The sequence below is a fragment of the Polypterus senegalus genome, chromosome 3, assembly GCF_016835505.1.
Source record: "Polypterus senegalus isolate Bchr_013 chromosome 3, ASM1683550v1, whole genome shotgun sequence".
NCBI classification, from domain to species: Eukaryota; Metazoa; Chordata; class Cladistia; order Polypteriformes; family Polypteridae; genus Polypterus; species Polypterus senegalus.
In genome coordinates this window covers 67,247,865-67,262,778 of record NC_053156.1, presented here as the reverse complement: position 1 = coordinate 67,262,778, position 14,914 = coordinate 67,247,865, and the positions used below count along the sequence as shown (strand labels likewise).

The following is a 14,914-nucleotide window of genomic DNA, read 5'->3' as shown; positions in this document are numbered from 1 at the left end:
TAAATATTATCTGGTCCTGGTGATTTGTTTGATTTCATCTTATTTAATCTGAGCAGCACTTCTCCTTCTACAATTTCCAAATCCCTCAGTACCTCCTTAGTAGTTGTGTTTACCTCTGGCAGGTTATCCACTTGCTCACTTGTAAACACCTCAGAAAAATGTAAGTTTAGGACATCTGCTCTTTCACTGTCTGTACCTTTTAATTCCCCTTTACTATTCCTGATGCACTTGGCCTGCTTCTTGACTGTTCTTTTACTACTAAAATACTGAAAGAATCTCTTAGGGTCTTCTTTCACCTTATCTGCTATATGCCTCTCCAACTGTCTTTTAGCCTCCCTGATATCCTTCTTAATGGTTGCCCTCATGTTCTCATATGCTCTATGATTCACTTTGCAGTCATTAGTCTTATATGCCTTCTAAAGCAGTTTTTTTCCTTTGCAACTTCTTTTTTAAATCTTTATTAATCCACCGTGGAGTTTTTTTAGTTTCCTATTAATTCCAAGTTTAGGTATGTTATCTGTCCTGCATTACATTTAACACATTTTTAAACCTGTTCCACTGCTCCTCGACTGCCTCCACACTTAAAAGCTTATCCCAGTCTATCCTACTTAGACATTGTCGCATCTGCTCAAAATAAGCCCTACCAAAGTTCAACTTAACAATTTTAGTCTTTGCATCTGTACTCTTACAAAATACTGAGAATTGTATTATATTATGGTCATTTGACCCTATTGGTTCAATCACCTTTACACCCTCAATTCTATCCTGATTATTTGGTGATGTGCCATCTGTTGAAATGCCATGCAAATCATTTTCTTACTGAAAATGTCTGTGATGCTCCATCATCTGGAATGACAGGGACATAACAGTTGGATAGACACAGAGACGGACCCGGTCAGACATCCGTTTTATTAAGGTGGATGTTCAGTTCAGCAATGCAACTGACACGGAGGATGTGAGGAGATCCTTGTTTATCGTATTAATAACAGAAAATAACTACACAGACAACTAAGAGACGACCTCAAGGTACTGAAAACTTAACACATTATGATGACTCGCACTATTTTTTCATGTTTCTGTCTCGTTTTAGAAAACAACCTTTTCATTGCTCTGCCAAGAATGAATGCCCTATTTAATGGATATGTAAATAGATTTGAAACAGTGACAGTTTACAAACCGTAACACCTGGTTGTATGTTATATTTATTCAGTAGTCACAATTTGAGCCAAAAAGACCCAAGTATAATTAAAACTATTTAGCTTCTTTGGGTATAAAAGTGGATCGCGTATTATTGTGGTTCAAAATCCAGACATTTTGTTTACTTGTACAAGTGACATATATTTTTAAAGCCCAATAAGCCAACGCCCGTATAAAAAGTCAGTCGGGAGAAGCCCATTAAACCACTATCTGCCTCCTTACTTTTTCTTGGCAAGACGGAGGCGATTCCCCATTCCGTAGGGTCCTTAACTTTATGTAAATCCAGAAATGTCATCTGAAAACATATGAAACCCAACACTGAAAAATTCACTATGCAAAACGAACAAAACTGATTAAAGTTGCCCACAAACAACAGTAAACATAGAAAACCAATCAGTTTGTCAGCACTCAGTCAGCATGACTAATGTAGTCGCTTTAGGTTTCCGTCTCCGGGCAGGAGGAGTAAATCGATTACCGAAACATCGCTCTCCACACTGCTGTGCATGCTTCAACTGAATCTTGCCCTTCTATGAAAACAAGCGGGCGGCCCTTTCCAGAAACTAGGAACTGGGAAATTTCAACTCTAGGACCATTCCAGATAAAGTATATTGTTATAAATATTCCTGTGTTCGTATATGTATATGTTGCATTTTTGTAATTTTCTAATTCTTTTTAGAATTCTAAAGTGTGCGTATGTGTTCACGCAAGAGCCTTCTAAATGAATTAAGTTAAGTTTGCTATTAGTGTCTTTGGAAAATTACAAACAAAATTAATTATATATATCTGGGGAAACAATTGGTGGTTAGTTGTACTTTTGTTGCAAAGTCGTGTTTGGCCGATTTGAGTTTCGTTCATCTATATTCCTTACACATCAGTGAGGACGTGAACTCATGTCGTAGTGAACGTTGCTTTGTATTAAGCCTATCACATACATGAAAGGGGATGCTGTTGAGGAAATCTTGACACGCGAGGCGCATAAAGACCAGTGACATTTTGTTCAGGTTTTGGGGCTGCGCGGAGGAATAGCGGTTAGCGCTCTTAACTCATAGATTGAGTAGAATCCACTTGCAGAGCCACAGCAACATATGACCATACGTCACCGCAGTTGCGGACCCGGAAGTGATGTCACCGAAGCTGACTTCGTAAAATTACTTTCGGAAGGTCTCGGCAAAACCAAGAAAGTAACGGCGAGTCAACAACCCATCAATAATTAAAAATGAGAAGGAAAAACAGTACATCATACCAAATAATACGCATCACTGCGAAGTTCGGAGGGTTTCTGCCATCACGTCGTCTCATACGTCAAACTAAACAATACGGATCGTTTCTGTGAAATACACTATTAACATTTACGTTGTGTTCGGGTCTGTGGGAAACATTTAACATGTCGACAAAATTGAAATCATTAAGATTTGTGTTAATTGAACATAGTTTTTCGTTTACATTCATGAAACGAAATTTACAATATAATTACAATGTTTACACCATGTTAGAGTTTGCTAAAACGTTAATAATAAAGTGATATAATTTTTTAAAATGTGCAATGCATGGGTGCAATATTGTTCTAAACCAATTTAGAATGAACATTTAAGCCAATCTAATATTTTGAAACATATATGTGAAGAAAACAGCAATACATATTCTACACTGAATTATGCTATATATTAATTGCCTTATATAGAACTGCTCTAGTTTTTGTCATTTATTATTTATAAACGACGGGCCACCAAAAGAATAAAAATACTAATAAGAACACAGTTTATTTATATAGCACCTTTCCTACGCCCAAAATTCAGAAAGAACCGCAGGACCTATATAACATTGGCTACAAATAATTTCTTCACTAAATAGATAAACGCAGGATATAAAAAACATGCAAATAGAATGTGGCCATACAATAAAAATGAAGATGCTGGGGCAAGTCTAGAAAACTAGGAAAACATAATTCTGGGACAGTACATGGTGTCAAGTTAAGATTCATTTCAGGGTCAGACTCATTGTCTTGTATAAAGTACTGTACTGTGTAATGAAATTCTTGTTTGCATGTCTTACAAACAAGACAACCACAACTGACAAAGAGTACAATACCAAACATTAAAACCAACATCAAATGAGATGTATATAAAGTCATATAAAAAGGTTTGGGAACCCCTCTTAATTCTTTGGATTTTTGTTTATCATTGGCTGAGCTTTCAAAGTAGCAACTTCCTTTTAATATATGACATGCCTTATGGAAACAGTAATATTTCAGCAGTGACATTAAGTTTATTGGATTAATAGAAAGTATGCAATATGCATCATAACAAAATTAGACAGGTGCAAAAATTTGGCACCCCAACAGAGAGTTTTCATCAATACTTAGCTGAGCCTCCTTTTGCAAATAAAACAGCCTCTAGACGCCTCCTGTAGCCTTTGATGAGTGTCTGGATTCTGGATGGAGGTATTTTTGACCATTCTTCCATATAAAATCTCTCCAGTTCATTTAAATTTGATGGCTGCCGTGCATGGACAGCCTGCTTCAATATTCAAGTCCGGACTGTGACGGCCATTCCAGAACATTGTACTCCCTCTGCATGAATGCCTTTGTAGATTTCGAACTGTGTTTTCGGTCATTGTCTTGTTGGAATATCCAACCCTTGTGTAACTTCAACTTTGTGACTGATGCTTGAACATTATCCTGAAGAATTTGTTGATATTGGGTTGAATTCATCCGACCCTCGACTTTAACAAGGGCCCCAGTCCCTGAACTAGCCACACAGCCCCACAGCATGATGGAACCTCCACCAAATTTGACAGTAGGTAGCAGGTGTTTTTCTTGGAATGCGATGTTCTTCTTCCAACATACAAAGCGCTTTTTGTTATGACCAAATAACTCAATCTTTGTCTCATCAGTCCAAAGCACTTTGTTCCAAAATGAATCTGGCTTGTCTAAATGAGCATTTGCATACAAAAAGCAACTCTGTTTGTGGCGTGAGTGTAGAAAGGGCTTCTTTCTCATCACCCTGCCATACAGATGTTATTTGTGCAAATTGTGCTGAATTGTAGAACGATGTACAGATACACCATCTGCAGCAAGATGTTCTTGCAGGTCTTTGGAAGTGATCTGTGGGTTGTCTGTAACCATTCTCACAATCCTGCACATATGCCGCTCCTGTATTTTTCTTGGCCTGCCAGACCTGTGTTTAACAGCAACTGTGCCTGTGGCCTTCCATTTCCTGATTACATTCCTTACAGTTGAAACTGACAGTTTAAACCTCTTAGGTAGCTTTCTGTAGCCTTCCCCTAAACCATGATACTGAACAATCTTTGCTTTCAGATCTTTTGAGAGTTGCTTTGAGGATCCCATGCTGTCACTCTTCAGAGGAGAGTCAAAGAGAAGGACAAATTGCAATTGACCACCTTAAATATGTTTTCTCATGATTGGCCACACCTGTCTATGAAGTTCAAGGCTTAATGAGCTAATCCAACCAATTTGGTGTTGCAAGTAATCAGTATTGAGCAGTTACATGCATTCAAATCAGCAAAATTACAAGGGGACCCACATTTTTGCACAACCAGTTTTTCACATTTACTTTAATTTCATAAAACTAAATACTGCTTCACTAAAAATCTTTGTTTGGAAAACACCCCAGTACTGAGATGTTCTTAGGAAATGAAAGACATACCACTGTTCTCTTTTTTGTTGAAAGTAAATTATTATGTAGGCTGAGGGGTGTTCGCAAACTTTTTCATATGACTGTAAATACATATACTGTGTATATATATATATATATATATATATATATATATATATATATATATATATATATATATACATATACATACACAAGAAACATAGTATATTGTGACACTAGAGGGCAGTGTTGCTCCTCTAACCCAACAGACAAATGTCCATGACACCAGGTAAAAGCATAAAAAAGATTTTTTAATTCTTTCCTTCTTGCCTGTAAGCACCCCAATCACCATACACTGACAAGTAATATTTATAAATACAGTAATTATTCTCAACAATAATAATTCTCTCTGCAAGCTCTTTCAACTACCTCCCAACTCCGGCTCACTTGCTGGGTTCTCAACAGTCCTTTATATAGTCCTTGACCTGGAAGTGCTGGCAAGTCACGTGGGAGGAAGGAGGGTTTGAATTTTCTTCAGCCTGGAAGTACTTCGGGGCTTCCGTCCCCGTGACTTGGGAGTACTTTCAGGCTATACAGGAAGCAAAAATCCCCCTGTCTCCCTGCATCGTCTCCTGGTGGCACCCACGGTATTCAGCAGGGCTGTGAAGCTGAACTCCATATCCCATGGTGCCCTGCGGGAATCTGGGGCACTGCTATGCTGCAGGGAAATCGGCATCTAGTGTCCTGGGGGAGGCAGTGTCCAAAAGTAGCTGCCTTCCCCCATTCTTCCATTCTTTGGGTATTCTGGCTGGGATGAGCTGCCGGCCGTCCATCACAATAGATAGATAAATCAAAAACTTTACAATATAAATAGCTGTTCCATAGCCTTTTGAGTGGTGACTAAAAAATGTCTTTGAATCTCATAGTGTGAGTGCTAATAGTGTTGTACCATTTGCCAAAAAGGAGGAAGGTGAAAGGTGACTGCTTAGGATGGCTGAGGTCTATAGTATTAGTTATAGCCTTTCTGGGGACCTAGGGGTAAGCCCAATGCCACTTCTGGGTCTTCAGAACTTTCATGAACTGGAGAAAACCTCCTTCGGCAGCTCAAGGTGACACCCAAGTTCTCCAACAGAGCTGTCTATCAGGACAACTCCAATATTGCCCTTTGGGTGAACAATGGAAGCTACCCCAGAGGGATGCTGCCATCCACTATATCTGGGAAATTCCCCAGGAGGAAGTCTCTCTCTGTCTTTTCATTATGATAGCCTCCAGGTTGGCAAAGGTGCCAGCAACTAACACAGCAGGGATGCTTATCTATCCATAACCTTCTAATAAAATGGTGTCCCAGGTGGGTAAGGAACCAACCATCCCATGTCGTCTGTGACACTTTTAATCCCAATTAAAATTTCCGCATATGACATGCTGGTGTCCTGGTGGTCGTATCTCCTTGAATCTTTTGCAGTGACCTGCCATGATGTAGAGGTCCAGAACAGCCAAACCAGTGTCATCATTAATTATTGTGCACTTTGACCATTTTGGATAGGTGAATCAATTGTTTTAACTTTTTATTGCCTGTGATGGTAGACTAAGGTCACTGACCAACTTAATTTTTTTGGCTTATTTTTGTTAGTGGTACCAAGAAGAATTTGGCTGTAGTCTTATGCTTGCTTTGGTGATATTCTGAGACAGAAATTGGATTATCAGCCTAATGCAAGTTTCAAGACCTTGGAAATCTAGATTTTCTATGTTAAGGTAAGCATAATACTTCCTTGCGGTATTTAATATTTTCGCAAATGAACAGATTTCATACATACAGCATTCACACACTAGTGTAAGGGTCGCTGCCCAATTCCTAGAGGACCACAGTGGCTGCAGGTTTTGTTTTGCTTCAGTGCATTTGTAAATCATAAGTCAATCCCTATCATTAATGAAACATCTCATTTAATTATTTGCCTTTTCAGGGCCTTGATTCTTCCACATTAGTCTTTCTAAATATTGTGGATTTTCATATTTGTAGTCCAGCACAAATTCCTACTTCAAAGTTTCCTTTTTTTGTCTCTCTTGTTTCTTTTCTAATATTTTCTGAGATAGATAACTTGCATTGGATACAGATAGACCCTGACCAAATTAGCTTTTTGTTCCTTTATTATTTGCATCTCTTTGTTGATTGGCAAATAAATAGAAAAGGAAAAAAAAAGATTATGAATGCCGCTGTTCTAAATTGTAACAGTTAAGTAAACTAAAATTAAGGTTAAGTACAGAATAAGTCCTATTAGTAGCAATAATTGGTTTCTAATAAAGAAAATTGTATGGTAGAAAAATCTGCTGTCCTTTCAGCTCTCTAAAATTTAGAGATCTCAGAACGAATGTTTAAGTATCTTGAAAAGCATTTTAAGATATGTTAAGTTATGAATATCCAGTAATACATCATTATGATACATTATTTCAAGGTTAATGGAAAAAAATATCCTGTTCATTTTGAGATATCTGAAAAGCAGTTTAAGCTATCTCAAATGCAAAGACAGGTCATTTGAAATAGAATTCACAGTATCTCAAAGTGACTTGCTGTAAAATAGTTTACATTGTCAATAGGACTTCTTGTGATTCTAAAGATACAGTCAGGCTCATAAATATTTGGACAGAGGCACAATTTCTATAACTTTGACTTTGTACACCACCATGATCTGAAATAAAGCAATCATTATGTGATTGAAGTGTAGACCTTCAGCTTTAATTTTAGGGGTTTACCAAAAATATCAAATGAGCGATTTAGGAATGGCAGCCATTTTTCTGCATTGCCCCCTCATTTCCAGAGGCTCAAATGTATTTGGGAAGTTGACTGACAAGCTGTTCCCTAGCCAGGTGTGAGCAGGTCCCTCATTATTTCATTACCTATTAAGCAGGTCTGGAATTGATTCCAAGTTTGGAGTTTGCACTTGGAAGCTGTCACTGTGAACTCTCAATATGAGGACCAAAGAGCTGTCCATGCAATTAAAAGCAGTCCATCATGAGGCTGAGAAAAAAACACAAACCCTTTATAGAGATAGCAGAAACACAAGGAGTGGTCAAATCAACCATTTGGTAAATTCATAAAAAGCAGCAACACACTGGTGAACTCGGCAACACCAGAAGATCTGGAAGACCACAGAAGACAACAGTGCTGGATGACTGCAGATTACATCTGCCCTTGGTGAAGAAGGACTCCTTCACAACATTTTGCCAGACCTAGAATACTCTCCTTGAGGCAGACCTATCATTGCCAAAGTCTACAATCAAGAGAAGACTTCATGAAAGTAAAGACAAAGGGTGTATCGCAAGGTGCAAACCACTAGTAAACCTCAAGGATAGGAAGAAAGACAGATTAGACTTTGCCAGAAAATATTTTTTAAAAAACAGTCCAGTTCTGGAACAATTTTGTTTGGGTAAAGGAAACTAAGATCAATATATGCCAGAATGTTAGAAGGAGAAGAGCATGGAAAAGAGAAAAAATGGCTCATGATCCGATGAATACCACATCATCTGTGAAACATGGTGGACATGGTGTTATGGCATAGATGTGCCTGACTGCTTTTGGAAGTTGGTCACTGTTTATGGATGATGTGACTGCTGACAGGAGTAGCAGGATGATTTCTGAAGTGTACAGGGCTATACTTTCTGCTCATTCAGCCAAATGATGCAAAACTGATAGGACAAAGCTTCACAGTACAGATGAACAATGAGCCAAAGCATGAAAGCAAATCAAGTGTTTTTCAAAGCAAAGAAGTGGAATATTATTCAATGGCCAAGTCGATCAACCATCCTCAACCTAATTGGACATGCATTTTACTTGCTGAAGTCAAAACATATGGCAGGAATTCAAACGAACAAGCAGCAACTGAAGACAGCTGCACTAAAGGACTCGCAAAGCATCACTAGGGTGGAAACCCAGCACTTGGAGATGGCCATGGGTTGCAGACTTCAGGGAGTCATTGACTATAAAGAATTTTCAACCCAATATTGATAATGCTCATTATATTTATGATTATGTTAGTGTGCCCAAGTACTTTTGAGCCCCTGAAAAAAAGGGGGCCCATGTATAAAAATGTCTGCCTTTTCAAAATAGCTCATACAATATTTTTGTTAATCCCCTTGAATTAAAGCTGCAAGTCTATACTTTAGTCACATCTTCATTGCTTTGTTTCAAATCCATTTTGGTGATGTACAGAGCCACAATTATGAAAATTGTGTCCCCGTCCAAATACTGAATGGGCCTGACTGTATGTTGAATCACACAGGAAGTTAAGGTAAGATGGTCTGGTGGTTGTTCTGAGGTATTCTGAAATGTAACTGCAGTCTCTTAAAATGCATTTCTGATATCTTAAATTGACTCGCATTTAAGACGTGTAAGTCACATTCTCACATATCTCAATATACATTCTTGAGAAATTGATTTTATTTCTCCATGTGAGATATATTAGCATGTATTTAAAGATAGTTCTAATTTGATTTCAAGATTTCTGTCACTTTGAGAAACACAGTTAACAATATCTCAAAAGTGTCCCCAGATATGTCAAAATAGCTTCCTGCCTATTTTAAGATATCTGAAATGTATTTCAAGAGATCTCAAAATGGCTTCCTATGATTTTGTGATATCTCAAATACATCTTAAAACTAGTAGGAATTCCTGTTGAAATTCTAGCACATTTTACAGTAAGTGGTTTTAAGCTATATTAACTCTTTCAGGGCTAATTATTTTTTCATTTTTCTCCCAGGTCTGAATATTGTTCCCCAAAACTAACTAACATTAAACATTAGCTTTCTAAGATCATCTGTAACACGGCTTACATACTTACTACATACCTGTTTGTCTAACCATTTATATTCTGAAAGGCACTTCCCAGAAAGGAAACAGCTACCTGCCTTTCGTTTTTGATTTCCAGATCTCTTGCATCAAAATCGGAGTTTGATAAGTCCGTCTGACATAGCAATAATATACGTAAAGCAAAAAAAAATTAATAATGCCCAAAGAGTATTTTGCTTTGCACATTCGCTTCGCTTTTTTGTTCGACATCAATGCCATTCTAGATGTTGTTCACTCTACGCTCCTCATACACACACACACAGGGATTCGATGTCAAGTCAATGAGTCCAACAGTCCTCCTAGCAAAGGTGGTCTACCGTAACGTGATGGAGAGTTTTGTCGACATCTACAGCTGATTATTACCCTCTACCACTGGATGTTAACTAAAGTCAACATCCAACCTCGAGCCCTGCTGTTGACAAAAGTTGACATTAGCCCTAAAAGAGTTAAAGTCAATTTTAGATATCTTAAAATATATAGCAAACTAATTTGAGATGTCTTGAAATGCACATTGTGTTATAAAGACATACCTATGTTTGTGATACATTGAAATTCACTTAAGATGTCCGAAAATGTATTGCAGACATCTTAAGATATATTGAATGCTTTTTTCTTTGATATCTTCAAATTAGTTTAATGATTTGCAGCTTTCTGAAAAGCTCAACTGCAGTTTAAGATTTGAATATCTTGCAATGCTTCTCCCCTCTGATAATTTATTATCCTGTAGAACTGGGTACTGCTTCAGTGGCTACAAATGTACCGTATATACTCCCGCGGATAAGTCGGGACTTGATTTTACTGTATAATTTCAAGTATTTTATAATGTCGGTTGTATAAGTCGAATGCGGAAAACTCATGCTATTGGTCCAAGAGATTATGATATGTTAACGCCCACCTGAGAGAGAAACCATGGAGCCCACTGCTTTTTTTTCTATGCATTGTGCCTATGTGAACACGGTAACACCCGAACTATTCTGAAGCGACGTTTGCACTGTTTTGTGTTTTTGTATCTCACAAACTCATACACCTTTATCGTAAGAGCATCCCTTATTTATGATGGAGCATTCGATCAGAAGAAAATATGAAGCTGGTTTTAAATTAAAAGTCGTTGAAGTGGTGAAAGAAATTGTTAACTGCGCTGCTGCAACAAAATTCGATGTGTCTGAGAAACTGGTGTGAGATTGGAGGAAACAAGATATAAAAAATAAATAAATAATTAAAAATTAAGTGGCGTATTTTTGAACAGGCATGTAAGTCAGGGTCTGATTTTATGATTTTTCGGGTTTCAAGACCCGACTTATACGTGAGTATATACGGTAATTGTTGTCTGAACTAAAATTCCTGCAGGTCTGGTTTTCTTATAATAGAGTAAAATGTTTGACCAGCACGCTTTCAATTTAGCTGAAACTGATCCTTACTTATTAAATGAGTCTTCTCTGAAATTACTGTCCTGGCTTTTAGGATGTAAGATTTGAGAACACTTTATTCTTTTAAGGTCATGGAGATCTTTAACTTACAAAGTTAATTGATTGATCAGGATTATACCATTTCTGCCTTCTATGAAACATTTTTGCACTGTTGTTGGGAAGGGGCGGGGAGAAAGGTTTATTTTAAATTTCAGTTTTACCACCAATTTCATATTTTCATTGCTGTTTCTTGCAGCCATTAAATTAACAACTAATCTATATAATAAGACTAGGGAGGTGGGGTGGGTGGGGGGAGAATAAGCTTGTTGTCTCTCATTTTGAGATATTTTGAGCTATCTCTAAAGAATAATCAGCTTGTCATAGGAACTAAGTTTGAGAGCCCTGCAATTATCTGCTCTTTCAACAATGCAGTGTTTATGAATAAAAAATAAATAAATTTGGCAGGCCCAGGAAAACAAAAAAGAATTGAGTTGCTGTTAGACCAGCAGATGGCTCTCTTTCTTTGCAGTCAGAAATTTCCAATCATACTGTATGTCTAAGTTAAGTAATGAGATGGTGGTTATGTGATACACTGCATAGAGGAAGGACAACCTTTTAAAGGTACTAATAATGGGAGCTAAATGTTGCTTACCTTTTAACAGCGTGTCTGTAATCGCAGGAGTGTTTTAGTCAATCTAACTTGATTTTATTGCAGTGCCAATTTACAGTATAAATAATACCATACATGCAAAATCAATGTGTATATACTTAACAGTTTGGTGAGTCTTCCATTCAAAATTCTGAAAAATATTTTTTTAATAAATAGATTTATGTCAGAAGGTACTTCCAATTTTTTTTCTAAATGTTGTTGTATGAATAATTATGGAAGAAATCAAATTTCTTTTTCTTTCAAGTTAAACCATCTGACAAATTTTAAAGGTTTAATAATACATTTGCTCAAATCTGGACATCAATCCTTTTATTAATGATTTTGATGGCATTTTGGGGGTCATTTGGCTCAGTTGTTTTGTTATTGGAAGTTGTTTACAAGTACAGAGAAGCAAAGTGTTTGGTTCTCATATGTTATGTTGTATCTGTTTTCTTCTTTACTTAGCTCTTCATTTGTTTCTTTTGGACATTCCTTCTGCGATGAGCTGCGTAAGAAGTGTGAGAAAAGAGCTCCTCCAAGCAACTGAAATAAAAGGTAACCCCTACTCTGTGTCTGTCATTAAGGAAGGCTACAGCTTCACAGACCATGAGGGCAATTCACGAGCTGACGGCACGATTACCCTTATCAGTGGACCGGTTGTGATCCTCGTGGACACTGGTGGACCATGGGATCGGCTGCATATCCTCAATGCCTTGGCCTCCCGGGGGATGCAACCTGAGGATTTATCCTATGTTATTTGCACACATGGACACTCAGATCATGTGGGAAATCTGAATTTGTTTCCGTCTGCCACCATTGCTGTGTCTTTTGATATTTCACAAGGAGACACTTACCTATCTCATGAGCTAGCAGAGGGAAAACCTTTCATTATTGACCAGCACATTGAGATTCTCCCCACCCCTGGTCACACTGGCAGTGACACGAGTGTTCTAGTAAGAGGTACAGAGCTGGGGACTGTTGTTGTGGCGGGGGACCTTTTTGAGAACTATAATGATGAAGATGGGTGGAGAGCTGTTAGCGAGAACTCTTTAGTACAGCAGTGCAGCCGTCAGAGAGTGATGGAAATTGCCAATGTTATCATACCTGGACATGGAGGTGCTTTCCAGGTCTACCATGACAATAAGCCACCAACTGGAGTATGAGTTCTGCCTGTGAATGTGGGCACCATTTTAATATAGTTTCTGTTACAAGGTGAATGCTTTACCTTGTTAAAAGTGTTCTAAAACTGTTATCAAAATAAAATGTATAGTGAAGTTATTCTTTATTATTTTTATTTTGTTTGAGGTTGTGTTCTGTGTACATTTCACAAATTTCTTGTGGTTTTGTGGGTTTCTTCCAGGGACTTCAGATTCATGGTACAAGCAAACTATATGCCATCAGTTTTATTAATTATTGCATGTTACCCCATTGATGGATTGGAATCAAGGTATTTTTATTGTCATATATATGATCTACAAAGAAATTATTACTTGCGTAATGTTCCTTGCATACACAATCGTCAACAACAACACCATTTATTTATATAGCACATTTTCGTACAAAAATTGTAGCTCAAAGTGCTTTACATAATGAAGAATAGAAAAATAAAAGACAGAGTAAGAAAATAAAGTAAGTCATTAATTAACATAGAATAAGAGTAAGGTCTGATGGCCAGGGTGGACAGAAAAAACAAAAAAAACTCCAGATGGCTGGAGAAAAAAAATAAAATCTGTAGGGATTCCAGACCATTAGACCGCCCAGTCCCCTCTGGGCATTCTACCTCACATAAATGAAACAGTCCTCTTTGGATTTAGGGTTCTCATGGAAGGACTTGATGATGATGGTCATGCAGACTTCTGGTTTTTAGCCCGTCAATGTTGGAGCATCATGATGCTTTGAGTAGATGGTGGTGGCACAGAAAGAAAGAAACAAAAGAGAGAGTAGGGGTTAGTACGGATTTTAGAGCCATCATGAATAGTTATTATAATGAATTGAACATACAGAGTATCAGGATTAAATTAAAGTGAAGTTATGAGAAGGCCATATTAAAGTAATGTGTCATATCACAGTAAATTAAAATTAAGCACAACGTTATGTATGGTATAATCACAGAAGAGTGGCACTTAATTCTCTCAGTTAATTAAAGACAGTTTATCACATATTAGCAGCCTTATTACCTGTTGGTAAAAACTATTCTTAAATCTCACAGTTTAGGTATTATTAGTTCTATAGTGCCTGCCTGATGGTTGGAGGTAGAAAATATCAGTGCAGGGTGACTGGGGTCCTTTATGATTAGTTTTGCCTTTCCCAGTCATCGCTTGGCAAACATGTCCTGCAGAGATAGTATCAGATGTCTCGGTGATGATCTGTGCTGTTCACTACACTCTGCAGTGCCTTGTGGTCATTAGCTGAATGGCTGCCATACTAGCCCACCATACAGCCTGTCAGGATGGACTCTACAATACATTTATAAAACCCAGGACATGTTCTGATCTTAATATTTTCCCTCAAACGTTAAGTTTATTATGTAAACACTACTGCTTTTCTTTGCTTAATTAAGACCCTTTATTATTACCATTTTTATTCATAAAATACAGGGCTTCTTGTACGATTTCTCCCATTAGCTCCTTTACTTCTGCTATTTCTTGTCACCCTGAATGCTTCCATTTCCATCTTCAGTTGCTACTTTACATTTCCCTGGACACTGATAGAATACTGTATAGTTAAAGCACGGGTGTCAAACTCTTGTCCTGGAGGGCCGCAGTGGCTGCAGGTTTTCATTCTAACCACCTTCTTAATTAGTGACCAGTTTGTGCTGCTAATCAGCATCTTTTGCCTTAATTATAATTGACAGCCCCTTAGTTGTCTCTTTTTCCTTAATTAGCAGCCAAACCATAATGAGACACAAAACGAGCCGCCACATGACCAGCTCACCTGTGCCCACAACACAATATCTGAAAATAAAGAAGGGTGAAGGTCTCGGTAAGGCTGATCTCTTGGGTCACCAAAACATTTTGATGGTGTTCTAAAAATAAAAACAGAAAATCAACAGTTTTGTAAATGTCTGCTGTGGAAGAATGAGAGGAGCAACAAGCCATGTAATTAAATAACGGGTTTAATTAACAGCAAGAATCAGCTTCTCATTAAGAAACTGGTTGGAGTTTGAAATCCCACTTTAGCTGGTCATCAGTTAGCTCATTTCTGTTTG

General features: G+C 37.6%; 1 protein-coding gene across 2 annotated transcripts; it reads left to right on the top strand.

The window, feature by feature from the left end:
* The first annotated feature begins 1,665 nt into the window (after positions 1–1,665).
* mblac1 (metallo-beta-lactamase domain containing 1) lies at positions 1,666–13,000 on the top strand. Of its 2 annotated transcripts, XM_039747424.1 has the most exons (3): positions 1,667–1,800; positions 6,442–6,563; positions 12,172–13,000. In XM_039747424.1, exon 3 carries the CDS (start codon positions 12,207–12,209, stop codon positions 12,867–12,869), a length of 663 nt encoding a protein of 220 aa, XP_039603358.1. In that variant the 5' UTR covers positions 1,667–1,800; positions 6,442–6,563; positions 12,172–12,206; the 3' UTR covers positions 12,870–13,000. The 2 variants fall into 2 exon arrangements, with proteins under 2 accessions (XP_039603359.1, XP_039603358.1); XM_039747425.1 differs by lacking the exon at positions 6,442–6,563 and having other exon boundaries at positions 1,666–1,800.
* The last annotated feature ends 1,914 nt before the right edge of the window (positions 13,001–14,914 follow it).